General features: G+C 47.9%; 1 protein-coding gene across 3 annotated transcripts; it reads right to left on the bottom strand.

The window, feature by feature from the left end:
- Window positions 1-1901: 1901 nt before the first annotated feature.
- Window positions 1902-16368, bottom strand: tmem178a (transmembrane protein 178A). Of its 3 annotated transcripts, none has more exons than XM_033025767.1 (4): window positions 15513-16368; window positions 5055-5168; window positions 3246-3383; window positions 1902-2281 (listed from the first exon to the last, which is right to left on the bottom strand). In XM_033025767.1, the coding sequence occupies exons 1-4, from the start codon at window positions 15838-15840 to the stop codon at window positions 2040-2042; spliced, it is 822 nt and encodes a 273-aa protein (XP_032881658.1). In that variant the 5' UTR covers window positions 15841-16368; the 3' UTR covers window positions 1902-2039. The 3 variants fall into 3 exon arrangements, with proteins under 3 accessions (XP_032881658.1, XP_032881659.1, XP_032881660.1); XM_033025768.1 differs by having other exon boundaries at window positions 3250-3383; window positions 15513-16043; XM_033025769.1 differs by lacking the exon at window positions 3246-3383.
- Window positions 16369-18818: the final 2450 nt, after the last annotated feature.

Genomic DNA, 18818 nt, shown 5'->3' with positions numbered 1-18818 from the left:
TTGCATCTGAGTAAAATTGATTTCCAAACGCATTGAGAGTTTACGATTATTTAAATGGTGAATGTAGCTTCAGAAGCGTTTTCATTTTGCATGTTAAAACCCACCCGAGAACCATGGGCGATTTTGCAATTTTACTGACGGGTTTCTAACTTTTAATACTTTTCATCTAACAAATGAATAAAGATAACAAAGCCAATAATGCCACTTTTGATGAAATGCAGCGAGCAAACGCGATAATTCCCGATATTTTGGATCTTTAAATCTCCACGAAAAATGTCCGCTATCAACTTCCGCCTTTTTGGCCCCTTCAGCTCCCTCTTGTATTTACCTTAGTTTCTATCTTTTTTTTGGACTGTAAATTTAGGTAGCTGTTCCTCACGGTCACCCCGACTGGCTCAGTAAATTGCAGCTCAAAAACGGGCCGTTTTCCATGTTTTTAACGGGTGTGAAAGTGCGTGTTTTCCCATTCACTAACATGTACCGGAAGTGACGCTTGTCCCCCAGTTAAAATTTTCGGTCACGTGAGTGGGGATTTACGCTCCAGTGACCTTTCGTGAAATCACCCTATTCCCTTCATGATCTTATACACCTCCGTAAGATCACCCCTCAGCCTCCTGCGCTCCAAGGAATAAAGTCCCAGTCTGCCCAACCTCTCACTTTTCCTTGAATTCCTTGAATCCATGCAATTCCTTGAATCCATGCAACATCCTCATAAATCTTCTCTGCACCCATTCCAACTTATTGACATCCTTCCTATAGCAGTGACCAAAACCAAACACAAAACTCCAAAATCTTCCAGTAAACTTCATTTCCTCTCTATATCTGCATTTTACTGTATACAGTTGATGAAATATTCGCCATTGGATATGGAGAAAATATCTAATATTTAAAATACAATTGTTAGCATGTCCTGATGTAACAGTTCTGTCTTGAATCTGTAATAAACAGTAGATTCGCAGAGGGAGAAATAGAATTAACATTTCAGAACAGTTGTCCCATCCAAAACTTCACTTCATCTCCTGCTCTTGCGTGTGTGCGTGTGCGTGTGCGTGTGCGTGTGCGTGTGTGCGTTTCCAACACTTTTAAAATATATACAAAAAGATACAAAGTGTTGGAGTTGGGTTACTCCAGCACTTTGTGCCTTTTTTTGTAAACCAGTATCTGCAGTTCCTTGTTTCTACTTTCTATTTATATTTTAGAATTCCAGCATGTGCAGACTTTTACTGTTGTACTAGAATGCTGGAAGCAGAAAGGATCGAAAATACAATAATCAAAGTGCTGGAGTAACTCATCACTTGCTGTTTTTCTTGGTAAACCAGCATCTGCAGTCGTTTGTGTCGTCAAAATAAAATATTATTTGTTGCTTGTTGATTAGATTTTGTGGTGACACAAGGAACTGCAGATGTTGGAATCTGGAGCAAAGCCAAAAGTGCTGGAGGAACTCAGCAGGTCAGGCAGCGTCTGGAGGGAATGGACAGACACCATTTCTTCAGGCTGGTGTTTTATATCGAGTTATGGAAAATAGAGTTAGTAGCTACTTAAATCCTTTTTACATTTGACAGCTTCACATTGCAGTTCTTGCAACAAATCCACCCAATGCTCTCATCTCACTGCTACCATCGGGAAGAAGGTCCAGGAGCCTGAAAACCATGACCTGCAGGTTCAGGAACAGATTCTTCCCAACAACCATCAGGTTCTTGATCACCGCACAACACTAACCTCAACTATGAATTACAAACTGTCTTGGTTGCACTAAAGACTTTTTACAATAACATTGGGGTTTTTAATTTATTTAATATTTTATTTCTTATGTTATCATTGAGTATTGTGTTTACAGATCTGTTGTGCTGCTGCAAGTAAGAATTGATTTGATTATCGGCACATATAACAATTAAACAGAGACCTATCATAAGTAATAATCCGTGGTAAAACCTACAGAGAATCACAAAAACATGATCGTACGTCTCATCTCCAACGTGAGACCGGACTGGAGGAACGTTGGTTGTGCTGAGGGTAACATCAGTGTGTACAGCATGTTTTCAGACCGAGGAATCTCTGATGGACTTCTGATGCATTGTCTTCTTTCTGTCGAGGAAGGGAAAGGCTGTGCACAGGCAGCCTGCTGTCATCACCAACCCCAGACTACCCCAGGCACAGAAAATCGACCAGCTGTAGCCATGGTCCACGTCGCGGGGGAGCCCGTAGATAAACCGCGGCTGGCGCGACAGGTCGTAGGAAATGCTGGCGGCAAAGGTGCACAGAGAGATGGTGCAGAAGATTCCTGGAGAGGAAGAGACCAAGGGGAACATTTCACCAATCGTGCCCACCACCGACTGCACCCACTGACAAAAGGACACAAAGTGCTAGAGTAACTCAGCGTGTCAAGCAGCATCTCTGGAGAACATGGATAGGTGACGTTTCGGATCGGGACCCTTCTTCAGACTGATTACAAAGGAGATGAGGGGGAATTTTTTTAGCCAGAGAGTGGTGAATCTGTGGACGGCGGTGGAGGCCAAGCCATTGGGTATTTTTTTAAAGATTGACAGATTGTAAGGATATCAAATGTTACGGGGTGAAGGGAGGAGAATGGGGTTGAGATGGAAAGATAAATATGCCATGAATGGTGGAGTAGACTTGATGGGCCAAATGGCCTAATTCTGCTCCAATGACTTAAGAAACGTCACCTATACATTTTGCTCCACAGATGCTGCCTGACCTGCTGATTCCTCCAGCACTTTGTATTTTACTCAAGATTCTAGTATCTGCAGTTGCAAAAAAAGAATTTGCGTTTACTTGGAAGGGCCCAAAAATCTTTACAGCCAATATAATTGTTTTAAATTAAGTTTTCTGTTTTTACCTCAGGTTCCCAGCATCTGCACTTTCTCTATTTTCTGTTTTTACCTCAGGTTTCCAGCATCTACAATCCCATGTACCTTTCTCTCCTGTTTTCACCTCAGGTTTCTGGAATCTGCAGTATCTTGTACCCCCATCTCCTGTTTTTACCTCAGGTTTCAAGCACCTGCAAGATTTTGCATTTGGGCTGCATTTCGGAAGTACGTCACCAAGGTAGAGCAAGTTCCCATACAAATGCAGGTTCTTGCTTCCCCCTCCCTCCGCTTGGCGGTGAAGCTAAGCACCGAAGCTCTCCCCGCTTCCCAGCCCACCAACGGAATTCCCCGGGATCACACGCACGGAAATCATTGTGGACGCACGGTGGGCAGAATGAAAGTGCCGGAAAAATTGACCTGCCATTAGGAAGAGGAGACCGGCCACATGCTGAGTGAGGTGTTCCTCCCAGAAGAAGCTCATGGCAGCCACGATGCAGCCGCAGAACAGGACGGCAGCAGCCATTCCAAGGAACCCCGCCGTGATCCGCCTCAGATCTGTCTCAGCACCCAGGGAAAGAAGAGACCTTGTTAGAACCATGCAGAAACAAACCCTGAACGTGTTGCTTTCCAGACTGAACAGAATTAATCGGATAAAAAATATCTACACTTCAAGCAGCCGACATAATCAAAGGCTTGTCCCACACCCGCCATTCCTTCTTCTCCCTGTTCCCAGAAGGTACAGAGGTTTGAAAGTTCGTACCACCAGACTCAGGAACAGCTTCTGAACGGTCCTGCCATAGGCTAGGGTGCTGCCTCTGCCCCATTGACCACATTGGATTTTGCCTGTGGACCTGGTGCACCACAATGCTGAGAACTATATTCTCGTCAGATGAGGTTATCCCCCCCCTCTTTACTCTCACCCCATCCCCTTCCAACCATGTTCCTCCCTCCAGATTTACATTTCACTCATCCTCTTCTCCCCTTATCTGACACCCTTTAGTCTCATTTTCACCTCCAGCCTTTGTCACTTACTCCACCCATCTGCCAATCACCCCCTCACCTGTATCCACCTATCACTTGCCAGCCTTTGTCCCGCCCCCACCTCTCTTTACTAGCTTTCTCCATCAGTCTGACAAAGGGTCCCAACACGAAACATCACCTGTCCATTACCTCCACAGATGCTGCCTGACCTGACCCGCTGAGTTCCTCCTGCACTTTGTGTTTTGAATCAGTCAGAAGTCCATGATGGCGGGGTGGGGGTGGGGTGGGGTTAGAGGGCGTAAGGGAAGATGGTGGTGGAGGAGGGGTTGGCAGGTGAGGAGGGAGGGAGGGAGGGGGTGAAGGGTGGAGGCAAGGCATGGAGGAGGGTTTGGCAGGTGAGGAGGAAGGAAGGGTGGAGGCTAGGTGTGGAGGAGGGGTTGGCAGGTGAGGAGGGGGGAGGGGGAAGGGTGGAGGCTAGGTGTGGCGGAGGGAGGGAGGGGGGAAGGGTGGAGACTAGGTGTGGCGGAGGGGTTGGCAGATGAGGAGGGAGGGAGGGAGGGAGGGAGGGAGGGAGGGAGGGGGGGGAGGGGGGGGAGGGGGGGAAGGGTGGAGGCTATGTGTGGAGGAGGGGTTGGCAGATGAGGAGGGAGGGGGGGAAGGGTGGAGGCTAGGCATGGAGGAGGGGTTGGCAGGTGGGGAGGGGGGAAGGGTGGAGGCTAGGCATGGAGGAGGGGTTGGCAGGTGAGGAGGGGGGAGGGGGAAGGGTGGAGGCTAGGTGTGGCGGAGGGGTTGGCAGGTGAGGAGGGAGGGAGGGAGGGAGGGAGGGAGGGGGGGGAGGGGGGGAAGGGTGGAGGCTATGTGTGGAGGAGGGGTTGGCAGATGAGGAGGGAGGGGAGGGGAGGGTGGAGGCTAGGTGTGGCGGAGGGAGGGAGGGGGGAAGGGTGGAGACTAGGTGTGGCGGAGGGGTTGGCAGGTGAGGAGGGAGGGAGGGAGGGAAGGGTGGAGGCTAGGCATGGAGGAGGGGTTGGCAGGTGGGGAGGGGGGAAGGGGGGAGGTTAGGCATGGAGGAGGGGTTGGCAGGTGAGGCGGGAGGGAGGGGGAGGGGGGGAAGGGTGGAGGCTAGGTGTGGCGGAGGGGTTGGCAGGTGAGGAGGGGGGAGGGGGAAGGGGGGGAGGCTAGGTGTGGAGGCAGGATGTTGGGCGCAATGGGGTAAGAGGGCAGGGTTTGAAGCTGCTCCATACTTACGCAGTAAATGCCACTCATCCTGCTGGATGGTCTTGGTCAGGTTGAAGGGAATGTTTCTCAGACGCATGGGCTGTGAGTAGTGGTATTTGACAGCTGTGCATCTCTGCGCAATACCTGAGGAGGGGAGGATGAGAATCAGCCACATCAGGCAATGAATCACAGAGTCATATAGCACAGAAACAGGCCCTTCGGCCCAACCCCTCCGTGCCAGCCAAGATGCCCCATCTAGACTAGTCCCACCTGCCCGTGTCTGGCCCACATCTTTTCAAACCTTTGATTGAACATAGAACATTGAACAGTACAGCAGATGATCAGGCCATTCAGCCCACAATGTCTGTGTTGAACCTCATGCCTAGCCGAACTATTAACTGTCTGCACATATTCCACGTTCCCTGCACATATTCCATGTTCCCTGCATATCCACGTGCCTATCAAAAATTCTCTTTATTGCCACTATTGTGTTTGCCTCCACCACCAACCCTGGCAGCACGTTCTGGGCATCCACCAGCCCCAGTGTAAAGAAACTTGCTCCTGACGTCTCCTTTAAATTTTGCCTCGCTCACCTTAAAGCTATGCCCTCCAGTCTTTGATTTTTCCATCCTGTCTACCTTACCTATGTCTCTGCCCCTATGTTTCCTATCCATGTAACTGAAACAAGTGTTTTTTTTTTAATGTTGTTATTATACCTGCCTCACCTACCACCTCCGGCAGCTCGTTCCATATACCCACCACCATCTGTGTGAAAAAGTTACCCCTCAGGTTCCTATTAAATCTTGCCATTCTCACCATAAACCTATGCCCTCCGGTTCTTGATTCCCCTACTTTAGGTAAAAGACTGCATTCACGCTATCTATTCCCATCATAATTTTACACACCTCAATAGGCCTCCTGCACGCCAAGGAATAAAGTCCTAGCCTGCCCAACCTCTCCCTGTAGCACAGGCCCTCGAGTCCTGGCAACATCCTCCTAAATCTTCTCTGCATCTTTTCCAGCTTCGTGACATAATGGTGGATTAAACCTGACAGGCTCCCTGGTTGTATAAACACCGTAAACATCATTTCCAGGTACTGACTATCAACAGAGACATAATTACATATTGACTGTTTTATGATATAACCAATGAAATCCCCAGGAAGACAAAATGCAATGTGTTAGCTTTGGAACAATGTCATAGTTGATAAAAATGTAGTGCATGAATAACACAGATCAATAGTCACGAGTGTTTAATTGTCATAAGTACCGGCAATGGAACAATGACATTCTTACTGCAGCTTTACAGGCCCGTAAATGCAAAACACACAGCTAAATATACAATGATCAATAATATAGTAAATTAATAATCATAATACAGACGAGGTACGCATAATAGTGCTAAATCAAAGTCTATAGTGCACCCAAAACCTCAAAGGATTGAACTAAAATATCAGCAGATGAGAGGGGCAAAGTTTAAAGGAGATGTGCGGGGCAAGTTTTCTTTTAGAAAAGGTGGTGAGTGCCTGGAACACGGGGTAGTGGTGGAGGTGAATTCTCAGGTGAATTTTAATCGTTTTAGCCAATTGCTGAGATTTTAAATAAAGGCTGTGGCTGTTTTGCTCTCTCCTTGTCTGCTTGGCTTCTGCTATTTCACAAAAGGATATATTGCTGGAGTAATTCAGCGGGTCAGGCAGTATCCCTGGAGAACAATGATCGTGGCGTTTTGGCTCGGGATCCTGATCTGCTGTTACTCTCGCACTTTGCGTCCTTTTGTGTAGTAACATCGTCTGCAGTTCTGAAGAAGTCTGAAGAAGGGTCTCAACCTGAAACATCATCTGCACCTTTTATCCAGAGATGCTGTCTGACCCGCAGAGTTACTCCAGCTTTTTGTGCCTATCTGCAGTTCTTTGTTTCCAGCTTGTGGCTTCTGATAATCTCTTATTTTCTGAATTAAAGATCAGTAGAAAGGGGGAGAGAATCTAAATGTTGAGAGACAGGAACTGCGACTATGATCTGTTCAGCTAATGGAATCATCTGCGCCAGTGGAAGAGAGGTGAACGCTCTCTCTCAGCAGATGTGAGCAGCTCAATACAGGCGCTTGAAATCCCCTTCCATTCCTCCGCTGGTGCAGGGCTCTCCCACAACATCTCACAGCCCAGAGTAGCATCTGTAGCACTGTCTCCCAGTACTCCTCAACTCCCCCCCCCCCGCCCCCTGCAACAATGTCCCTGGGTTCCCTCGACAACCACGAGAGCTCTGGCACTACCACAATTATTGATTTGTTGTGTTATTTATTATTATATATTCATTGTTTTACTGAGTTTACAAGCCTTTTAAGCTGCAGTTATCTAGGATTGTATTGTTCTTTTAGTTTTTTGTTTTAGAGATACAACGTGGAAACAGACCCTTCAGCCCACTGAATCCGCGCCCACCCGATACACTACTTCTATCCTACATGCTAGGGACAATTTACAGAGGCTGATTAACCTACAAACCTGCACATCCTGGGAACGTGGGAGGAAGCCGAGCACCCAGAGGAAACCCACGCAGTCACAGGGAGAATGTGCAAACTGCACACAGACAACACCCATAGTCAGGATCAAACCCAGGTTTCTGGCGCTGTAAGGCAGAAACTTTACAGCTGAGCAGTGTACCAACCTTGTTCTGTCGCCGGTACATATGACAATTTAAACATTCCTAACTCTTATAATAACATAATCTTTATAATTGGACTTGGACAGGTTGGGTGAGAGGGCAGAAGCATGGCAGATGCAGTATAATGTGGATAAATGTAAGGTTATCCACTTTGGTGGCAAGAACAGGAAGGCAGATTATTATCTGAATGGTGTCAAGTTAGGAAAAGGGGAGGTGCAACGCAACCTCGGTGTGCTTGTATATCAGTCACTGAAAGTAAGCATGCAGGTACAGCATGCAGTGAAGAAAGCTAGTGGCATGTTGCGAGAGGATTTGAGTTTAGGAGCAAGGAGCCCCTACTGCAGTTGTACAGGGCTCTGGTGAGACCGCACCTGGAATATTGTGTGCAATTTTGGTCTCCTAATTTGAGGAAGGACATTATTGCTATTGAGGGAGTGCAGCGTTGGTTCACCAGGTTAATTCCCGGGATGGTGGGATTTACATATGATGTAAGAATGGGTCAACTGGGCTTGTATTCGTTGGAATTTGGAAGGATGAGAGGGAATCTTATAGAAACATATAAAATTCTTAAAGGATTGGACAAGTTAGATGCAGGAAAACATTTCCCGATGTTGGGGGAGTCCAGACCCAGGGGTCACAGTTTAAGAATAAGGGGTAGGTCATTTAGGATTGAGATGAGGAAAAACGTTTTCACCAGAGTTGTGGATCTGTGGAATTCGCTGCCACAGAAAGCAGTAGATCATATTGAATGGCGGTGCTGGCTCGAAGGGATGAATAGCCTACTCCTGCACCTATTTTCTGTGTTTCAATCCTGATCTCTAGCACTGTCTGTGTGGAGTTTGCACGTTCTCCCTGTGACCACATGGGTTTCCTCCGGGTACTCCAGGTTTCTCCCACATCCACTTCATCCTCATTAACAATTAGTACAGGAGCACCTCAAGGCTGCTCAGCCCCCTGCTTTACTCACTCTATACCCATGACTGCATAGCCGGTCATAGTGCGAACTCCATCATCAAGTTCGCGGATGACACCACCGTTGTGGGACGAATTACAGATGGTGATGAGTCAGTGTATAGAAGTGAGATCGACCGACTGACCAAATGGTGCCAGCACAACAACCTGGCTCTCAACATCAGTAAGACCAAGGAACTGATTGTGGACTTTAGTACGGGAAGGATGAGGACCCACAATCCTGTTTATATCAACGGGACGGTGGTGGAGAGGGTCAATAACTTCAAATTCCTGGGCCTGCATATATCAGAAGATCTTTCCTGGACCCAGCACACCAATGCAATTATAAAGAAGGCACATCAGCGACTCTACTTCCTGAGAAGATTACGGAAATTCGGCATGTCAAAGAGGATTCTCCTAAACTTCTACAGGTGCACGGTAGAGAGCATTCTGACTGGTTGCATCGTGGCCTGGTTCGGCAACTTGAATGTCCAGGAGCAAAAAAGACTACAAAAAGTTGTGACCACTGCCCAGTCCATCACCGGCTTTGACCTCCCCACTGTCGAAGGGATCTATCGTAGTCACTGCCTCAAAAAGGCAGCCAACATCATCAAGGACCCACACCATCCTGGCCACACACTCATCTCACCACTGCCTTCAGGAAGAAGGTACAGGAGCCTGAAGACTGTAACATCCAGGTTCAGGAACAGCATCTTCCCCACAGCCATCAGGCTATTAAACACAATGAATAAGCTATGAGCTCTAATCTGCAAAAGACTATATTATTATTTGTTATTTGCACTATATTTGTTAATTATTGAACTTTTTCTTTTTTCCCCGTTACATATTCACATATGTTTACATATTCACATATTCTGTTGTGCTGCAGCAAGTAAGAATTTCATTGTCCCGTCCGGGGCATATGACAATAAAACACTCTTGACTCCTTGTCGGTTAATTGGTCCTCTGTAAATTACCCCAAGTGTGTTGTGAGTGGATATAAAAGTGAGATAACATAGAACAAGTGTGACTGGGTGATCAGTGGTCAGCCTGGACTCAGTGGGCCAAAGGGCCTGGCTCCCCACTGTATCTCTAAACACTACACAAGATGCTGCCGGACCCGTTGAGTACCTCCAGCACTGTGTTTTGATAAACACCTGCAGTACCTGTTCTACCTGCAGGTGGCGTCTCGATTGATATTTTACTCGGTGTTAAATGTATCACCAAGAGGTGCGGCACATGTTGTCGACCTCCCCGTGGTGAGCTCCGTCAATTGACCTCAGTCAGGCAAACGACAACAAACAGAGACAGCAGCAGAGATAATGCAACCTCAGTCGCTGCAGATTGCAGCCCTAATGCAACCTCAGTCGCCGCAGCTTGGCGCCCTTTTTACGGATGTCGAACTGGATGCATCACCTTGCTGCATCTGAATGCGGAAGGCCTAACTGGCTACAGCGCCTGGAGGGCGTTGTATAACTTCTGCTTCCTCAAACGCAAGAAGAAGACCAAGAAGTATTTTAAATGAAGTATAACATTTTATCATTGTACGATGTGGCCACAAGGCTTTACAAATTATGAATTGAAAAATTTATTTTCAATCATGTTCACTTATCTGCAGTTGAAATATGCAACAAACTAAATCATGATATTTCACATTCACATCTAAGGTTTGAAAAGCTTTAGTCTTTCTTGCTAAAGCCGACATGCAGTCTGACATAGCAAGCTTTGAGTTGCATTTACAGTTGTGCAGCTGACCATAATCTTAACACAGCCAAACACAAAGTGCTGGAAGAACTCAATGGGTCAGGCAGCATCTGTAGAAGGAATGGATAAAACGTCAGATAAGAGATGGTCTTGAATCATGTTCGACAGGGACACTGAGGACCTAAGGGCCTATTTCTCTGCTGTACTGTGCTGTGTTCTATGAGATACAGTGACGCAGTGGTAGAGCCCCAGCCTCACAGCCAGAGACCCAGATTCGATCCTGACTGTGTGTGCTGTCTGCACAGAGTTTGTGCGTTCTCCCTGTGATTGCGTGAGTTTTCTCCAGGTGTTCTGGCTTCTTCCAAAGACATGCAAGTTTGTAGGTTAATTGGCTTCTTTGAATTGTCACTAGTGTGTAGGATAGTGCTAGTGTACTGGTCTGCACAGACACGGTGGGCCAAAGGGCCGGTTTCTGCGCTGTATCGCTCAAAGTCTAAAGATGTATGTGGGTGCCTACAACGAGCTGCCGGGTGGCAGTGGAGGCAGATACTTTGAGCAATGTTTAAGAAGCCTTTAGTCTAGGCTTAGATTTAGTATTGTCACGTGTACCGAGGTACAGTGAAAAGCTTTGTTTTGCTTGCTATCCAAACAGATTTGATAATACTGTACTATACGTAAATACAATCAGTTCAAACTCAAGTCCAATAGGTAGAGCAAAGCAGAAAATACAGAGTGCAGAATACAGTTCTGAGCTTGGTCGCACATCAGTTCCAGAGACAAAGTCCAATGCCACAAGGATATGCAAGGAGGGGTATGGATCATGCACAGAACATAGTGTTCTAGCATTATCACATTATAATTACAGAGAAAAAGTGCACGGGGAGCAAGGAGGTAGGTTGGAAGATCGGAACTGTATCTTATGGGAGGACTACTCATGCGTGTGTATATATGTGTGTGCATATGTGTTTGATTGCGTGTGTGCCATGTGTACTTGTCCCAGTGAAAGCTGTTACATGGAGCCTGCCATCCACATTGCTCTTTACATTTGGGAATGCCAGGGTTCTGGGCTCTGAAAAGTCACCATGACTCCTCAGTCATGCAAAGTTGTTGCTGACCTGCCTTCCCGAGCGTCTCTGCCTCCTACCAGTGGCCTGCCTGATGCAGCAAGGGCTTAATTTACAACTGTGTCGCTGTAATTATCACAACTTCCTGGCAACATAGTTAACACTTCAGTCACGCGTGTTGGACGTTTTATAAATATCCAGCAAATGCCACAAAAATGTTGTTGAATTCAGGCCATCTCAATATAATAAGAATAGATAGAACACCATTGAATCACAACAGGAGCGGCACGGTGGCGCAGTGCTAGAGCCACTGCATCACAGGCCCGGGTTCGATCCTGACCTTGGGTGCAGTCTGTGTGGAGTTTGCACGTTCTCCCTGTGACTGCATCTGGGCGCTCAGGTTTCCTCCCACAACCTAAGCATCCCTGGAGAACATGGATAAAAGAAGGATCTCCTTTAAACATTCCTCCTCTCACATTATAGCTGTGCTCTCCAGTGTTGGATGTTTCAATAGACATTAGGTGCAGGAGTAGGCCCCTTGGCCCCTCGAGCCAGCACCGCCATTCAATGTGATCATGGCTGATCATCCACAATCAGTACCCTGTTCCTGCCTTCTTCCCATATCCCCTGACTCCGGTATCTTTAAGAGCTCTGTCCAGCTCTCTCTTGAAAGAATCTAGAGAACCAGCCTCCATCGCCCTCCGAGGCAGAGAATTCCACAGACTCACAACTCTCTATGTGAAAAAGTTTTTCCTCATCTCCGTTCTAAATGGCTTGCCCCTTATTCTTAAACTGTGGCCCCTGGTTCTGGACTCCCCCAACATCGGGAACATGTTTCCTGCCTCTAGCATGTCCAAACCCTTAATAGTCTTATACGTTTCAATAAGATAACCTCTCATCCTTCTAAATTCCAGAGTATAAATTGCTCAGCCGCTCCATTCTATCAACATATGACAGTCCCGCCATCCCGGGAATTAACCTGGCGAACCTACGCGGCACTCCCTCAATAGCAAAAATGTCCTTCCTCAAATTGGACCACCAAAACTGCACACAATACTCCAGGTGTGGTCTCACTAGGGCCCTATACAACTGCAGAAGGACCTCTTTGCTCCTATACTCAACTCCCCTTGTTATGAAGGCCAACATGCCATTTGCTTTTTTCACTGCCTGCTGTACCTGCATGCTTAATTTCAGTGACTGATGAACAAGGACCCCCAGATCCTGTGTACTTTCCATTTTCCCAACTTGAGACAATTTAGATAATAACCTGCCTTCCTGTTTTTGCCAACAAAGTGGATAACATCAAATTTATCCACATTAAACTGCATCTGCCATACATCTGCCCACTCACCCAACCTGTCCAAGTCACCATGCATCCTCATAGCATCCTCTTCACAGTTCACACTGCCACCCAGTTTTGTGTCATCTGCAAATTTACTAATGTTACTTTTAATCCTTTCATCTAAATCATGAATGTATATTGTAAATAGCTGCAGTCCCAGCACTGAGCCTTGCGGTACCCCACTTGTCACTGCCTGTAATTCTGAAAGGGACCCGTTAATCCCTACTCTTTGTTTCCTGTCTGCCAACCACTTCTCTATCCATGTCAGCACCCTACCCCCAATAGCATGTGCTCTAATTTTGCCCACTAATCTCATATGTGGGACCTTATCAAATGCTTTCTGAAAGTCCAGGTACATTACATCCACTGGCTCTCCCTTGTCCATTTTCCTTTACATCCTGAAAACATTCCACAAGATTAGTCAAGCATGATTTCCCCATCGTAATTCCATGCTGACTCGGACCAATCCTGTTACATCTGTCCAAATGTGCCGCTATTTCATCTTTTATAATTGACTCCAGCATCTTCCCCACCACCGATGTCAGGCTAACTGGTCTATAATTTCCTGTTTTCTCTCTCCCGCCTCTCTTAAAAAGTGGGATAACATTAGCTACCCTCCAATCCACAGGAACTGATCCTGAATCTATAGAACATTGGAAAATGATCACCAATGCACGTACAATTTCGATAGGCATTTCCCTAAGTACCCTGGGATGCAGACCATCAGGCCCTGGGGATTTATCTGCCTTCAGTCCCATCAGTCTACCCAACACCATTTCCTGTCTAACATGAATTTCCTTCAGTTCCTCCATCACCCTAGCTCCTCTGGCCACCAGTACATCAGGGAGATTGTTTGTGTCCTCCTTAGTGAAGACGGATCCAAAGTACCTGTTCAACTCGTCTGCCATTTCCTTGTTCCCCACAAATAAATTCACCTTTTTCAGTCTCCAAGGGTTCAAATTTGGTCTTACCTAAATTATTCCTCTTCACATACCTAAGGAAGCTTTTACTATCCTCGTTTATATTCTTGGCTAACTTACCTTCGTACCTCATCTTTTCTCCCCGTATTGCCTTTTTAGTTATCTTCTGTTGCTCTTTAAAAGTTGCCCAATCCTCTGGCTTTTCGCTCATCTTTGCTATGTTATATTTATTTTTATACTGTCCCTGACTTCCCTTGTCAGCCACGGTCGCCCCTTACTCCCCTTAGAATCTTTCTTCCTCTTTGGAATTAACTGATCCTGCACCTTCTGTATTATTCCCAGAAATACCTGCCATTGTTGTTCCACTGTCATCCCTGCTATGGTATCTTTCCAGTCAACTTTGGCCAGCTCTTCCCTCATGACTCCATAGTCCCCTTTGTTCAACTGTAACACTGACACCTCCGATTTACCCTTCTTCCTCTCAAATTGTTGATTAAACATCATATTATGGTCATTACCTCCTAATGGCTCCTTTACCTCGAGTTCCCTTATCAAATCCGGTTCATTACACAACACTAAATCCAGAATTGCCTTCTCCCTGGTATGCTCCAGTACAAGAATCCATCATTGAGGCATTCCACAAACTCCCTTTCTTGAGGTCCAGTACCAACCTGATTTTCCCAGCCTACCTGCAAGTTGAAACCTCCCATAACAACCGTAGCATTATCTTTACGACATGCCAATTTTAACTCTTGTTTCAACTTGCACCCTATAATCCAGGCTACTGTTTGGGGGCCTATAGATAAGTCTCATTAGGGCATTTTTACCCTTACAATTCCTTAGTTCTATCCATACTGACTCCACATCTCCTGTTTCAATGTCACCCCTTGCAAAGGACAGAGTTTCATTCCTCACCAACAGAGCTACCCCACCCCCCTCTGCCCACCTGTCTGTCTTTTTGATAGGACGTATACCCTTGAATATTCCGTTCCCAGCCCTGGTCTTCTTGCAGCCACCCCGGGGAAAAGACTATCTACCCTATCTTTACCTCTCATAATTTTATACAGTTCTATCAAGTCTCTCCTCAACCTCCAACGTTCCAGAGAAAACAATTCAAGTCCACCCCATCCCTGTAGCTGAAACCCTCTGGTCCAGGCATGCTTCTGATAAACCTCCTCTGCATTCTCTCCAATGCCTCCACATCTTCCCTGCAATGGGGTGCCTCGAACTGCACCCAATACTCCAAATGCAGCCTAACCAACGTCCTATAAAGCTACATGATGGCTTTCTGACTCTTATATACAATGCCCCTAGCAATGAAGATAATCATACCATACGACTTCTTAACCACCCTATTTACTTGTGTTGCCACCTTTTTATGAGCGATGAACTTGGACTTCAATGTCTATCGCTGCACATCAACGCTGTTAAGGGTCTTGCCATTAACTGTATACTCTCTCCTTACATTCGCCCTCCCAAAGTGCAACATCTCGCACTTGTTGGGGTTAGATTCCATCTGCCTATTTCTGCAGCTGATCTAGAAACCGCTGTATCTTCTCCCCTCAGCCTCCGGAACGCTCCAGAGACTGGACATTGTGGGCCAGAGTGCCTGCTCCTGTGTTGTTGGGTCCAGCCCAGTGGCTCCATGGGTTGCCCCACACATCCCACCCTCACCCCTGGAGACCAGGTGGCTGAACACAGAGGCACCTTTGGGTGCACCACACCTCATCTAACCCCGGAGACCAGTGGTTGACCCAATGGCACCCTAAGGTGCCCTAGACCCCATCCAACCCTCAAGACCAGTGGTTAACCCTGTGGCACCCATGGGTGCCCCACAGCCCACCCTTACCTCTGGAGACCAGGTGGTCGATGTCGGGGTCCACTCCCAGGTAGTAGCACCTCCTCCAGAGCCCGGTGTGGGTGGCGAACAGCGGTCGCGCACAGTCCGACTCCAGGAGACCGGGGCCGGAGCGCCAGTTGTCGGGCGGGGCAGCAGCTGCGGCGGCGGCGCCCGGGGGCTCGGGTTCCCGCAGCGGCATCAGGCGTCCGCCGCAGCCCTGCCGGTGCCGCCGGGTGTCGGTGCCGTACCAGTGGTCGGTGCCCAGCGCCGCGGCGAGGAGTAGCAGCGCCCCGAGTCCCAGCGCCAAGCTAGCGGCACCACTGCCCCGCCACCCCATCACCACACCGGGGAACCGGCCGGCCACTGGACACCGGGGAACCCACCGGCCACTGGACACCGGGGAACCCACTGGACACCGGGGAACCCACCGGCCACTGGACACCGGGGAACCCACCGGCCACTGGACACCGGGGAACCCACTGGCCACTGGACACCGGGGAACCGACCGGCCACTGGATACCGGGGAACCGGCCACTGGATACCGGGGAACCGACCGGCCACTGGATACCGGGTAATCGAGCACAGGGGATGCGGGAGCCGGGCACTGGACAACAGGTACCGGGCACCCTAAACTGGGTAACAGGGTCCGGGGTCTCTTCACCGGGCACCGGGCACCGGCCGGCTAAAGGGTCTCTTCCCCGAGCGAGCACCGCCCGCTTCACCTCCCAGGCGCCGGTGCAGGAGAGCTTCGCGGGAGCGGCTGCCTCGCTCGGTCTGTCCGTCTGGCAGACGCAAACACTTCTGCTCTCGCTGTATCCGATCTCTCCCCCCTTCTCCTCGCCCTCCCCCTCGCTACCTACCTCTCTCTCTTTCTCTCTCCCTCCATCTGACACCCCCTCTCTCTCTCTCTCTCTCTCTCTCTCTCTCCTTCCCCGTGTCACTCACTCCCCTCCTCTCTCTGCCTCTCTCCTTCCCCCTCCCTGTCAGTCTATCTCTCTCTCTCTCCCTCCCCTCAGTCTCTCCGCCCCCTCTCTCTCCCTCCATCCCCACTCCCTTTCTCTCTGTCCCTCCCTTTGTCCAACCCCTCTCCCTCTTTCCTCCTCCCTTCTTCCCATCCTTACATCTCTCTCCACCCCCTCCACCATCCTTCTTTCTTCACCCTCCTGTTGTTCTTTTCTCCCGACCTGTCCCTCCCTTATTGCCACATGCACCAAGGTACAGTTAGAAAGGTACCCCTCAGGTTATCCTCTCACCTTAAACCTATGTCTGCTTCCTGATTCCCCTTCTTTGGGTAAAAGACTGTGCATTCACCTCATATATTACCCTCATTATTGTATACACCTCTACAAGATCTCCTCAGCCTCCTGCACTCCAAGGTATAAAGTCGTAGCTATGAATACAAGGTCAATGATTTGTGACGTCAACTCTCCACCCTGACCATTCTTTAGTCAGAGGGTGGTGAATCTGTGGAGTTCATTGACACAGATGGCTGTGAAGGCCAAGTCATTGGGTATTTTAAAGCAGAGATTGATAGGTTCTTGATTAGTTAGGGTTACAGGGAGAAGGCAGGAGAATGGGGTTGAAAGGGAAAAATAGATCATCTATGATCGAATGGCAGAGCAGACTCGATGGCGCAAATGGCCTAATTTTTAGCTTATGTCTTATGGTCGTGATCTGCTGGGTTTAGCTTAAGTTAGTTTTCTTTAATTTAGAGATACAGCGTAGAAACAGACCCTTTGGCACACGGAGTCTGCGCCGACCAGCGGGCACCCATACACTAGTTCTATCCTACACACTAGGGGCAATTTACAGAAGCCAAATAACCTACAAATCACATTTATTTGGGATCTGGGATGAAACCAGAACACCCGAAGCAAACCCACGCGGTCACAGAGAGAACGTGTAAACTCTGAACAGGCAGCAGCCGTAGTCAGGATCAAATCTGGGTCTCTGGCACTGAGAGGCAGTAATTCTATCAGTGTGCTACTTTGCTGCCCCAATACCTCTGCTCCTGTTACAGATTTCCATCATCTGTACTGTTTTTTTTCTCTTTTGATTTGGGGGTGGGTTACAATTCAAAAGGATTTGCGGCATTACCTGAGAGTGGCAAGGAAATAAATATGAGCCCTAGGCGATTTTCAAATCCCAATGCACATTCAGGTCCTGACACCGTTGCTATGACAACCAGGGGAAAAAAGCAAGGAAAAAACACCATAAGGAAACAACCGATTACACTACTATAAATACACCAACACACCCACTTCCTCACTCCATCCCAATCGACATTTCACTGTGGCTCAATTACATTTACAAAATGCTTTCAAGAATTTCATTTAAAAAGAAATATAACGTGTTACCAAGCATGTGCATGTGAAATTATAAAGGGTGCAGTTATTTAATATTAGATTGAAATCCCATAAAATTAAGACATTTCATGGTCTTTCTTTTCATAGGCTAAATGGCAAGTTGAAAAGGAGGCACAAGGAACTGCAGATGCTAGAATCTTGAGCAAAACACAAAGTGCTGGAGTAACGACTTTTTCATCTGGAGCCTGGGAGCTCCAAACTGGCGCGGCCTTGTCGGCTTCGGCAGCCGTGGGCTCTAACCAGGAAGCGGCCGTTCCAGGTGGCCCAGCCGCCGAAAGGACTCTCCCAACGCCGGGGCAAGACCACCCGGTGAGAACGGCCAGGGACATCGGGCCTCCGTAGAGGCAATTGCGGTGGCCTCAATAGGCCTGACTTTGGGGTGAACATGGGGTGGGGACTGGACATTGTGCCTTCCCCCACAGTGCTATCCACTGTGGGGGGATGATTTTTTTTGTCTAATTGTAGTCCTGTAGGTCTGTGTCCAAGATGGCTGCCGTGAAGAGAGAGTGGACGCTAGCGCGCTTTGGCTGCCGCTGCTCTCTCTTCACACTGTGTTTTTGATTTTCTGTTTTTGGATTGAATTCTGTTTTTAATTTGTGTCTCTGTGATGTCTTTATTACTTGTTATATTCCGATTATATGTTATTCCGATTACTATGTAAGGTGTCCTTGAGATGTCTCAAAGGCGCCCATTAAATAAAATTTATTATTATTATTATTAACCTAAGGTGGCACAGTGGCGCAGCGGTAGATTTGCTGCCTCACAGACTGAAAAGATGGAAAGGTCGTGACAGCTTTGACAAACCGTCCCCTCAGACTGAAGAAGGGCCCCGACCTGACACATCATGTGTCTAGAGATGCTGCCTGACCCACTGAGTTACTCCAGCACTGTACCTCGGTGCACTTGACAAGTATAATCTTCAACCTAGACGTAGAATGTGCCTTGGGTT

Source organism: Amblyraja radiata, chromosome 8, assembly GCF_010909765.2.
Source record: "Amblyraja radiata isolate CabotCenter1 chromosome 8, sAmbRad1.1.pri, whole genome shotgun sequence".
NCBI classification, from domain to species: domain Eukaryota; kingdom Metazoa; phylum Chordata; class Chondrichthyes; order Rajiformes; family Rajidae; genus Amblyraja; species Amblyraja radiata.
Note: the sequence above shows the minus strand (reverse complement) of the source record. Positions and strands in the feature narration are given on the sequence as shown.

Excerpts from the sequence above, each read along its gene's own strand:
- tmem178a (XM_033025767.1), bottom strand. The coding sequence starts at position 15,840 with ATGGGGTGGCGGGGCAGTGGTGCCGCTAGCTTGGCGCTGGGACTCGGG. Across the intron at positions 5,169-15,512 it reads CGACCACCTGGTCTCCAGAG|GTATTGCGCAGAGATGCACA; the intron begins GTAAGGGTGGGC and ends TCCCCTCCTCAG. Across the intron at positions 2,282-3,245 it reads TCTCCTCTTCCTAATGGCAG|GAATCTTCTGCACCATCTCT; the intron begins GTCAATTTTTCC and ends CTTCCTCTCCAG.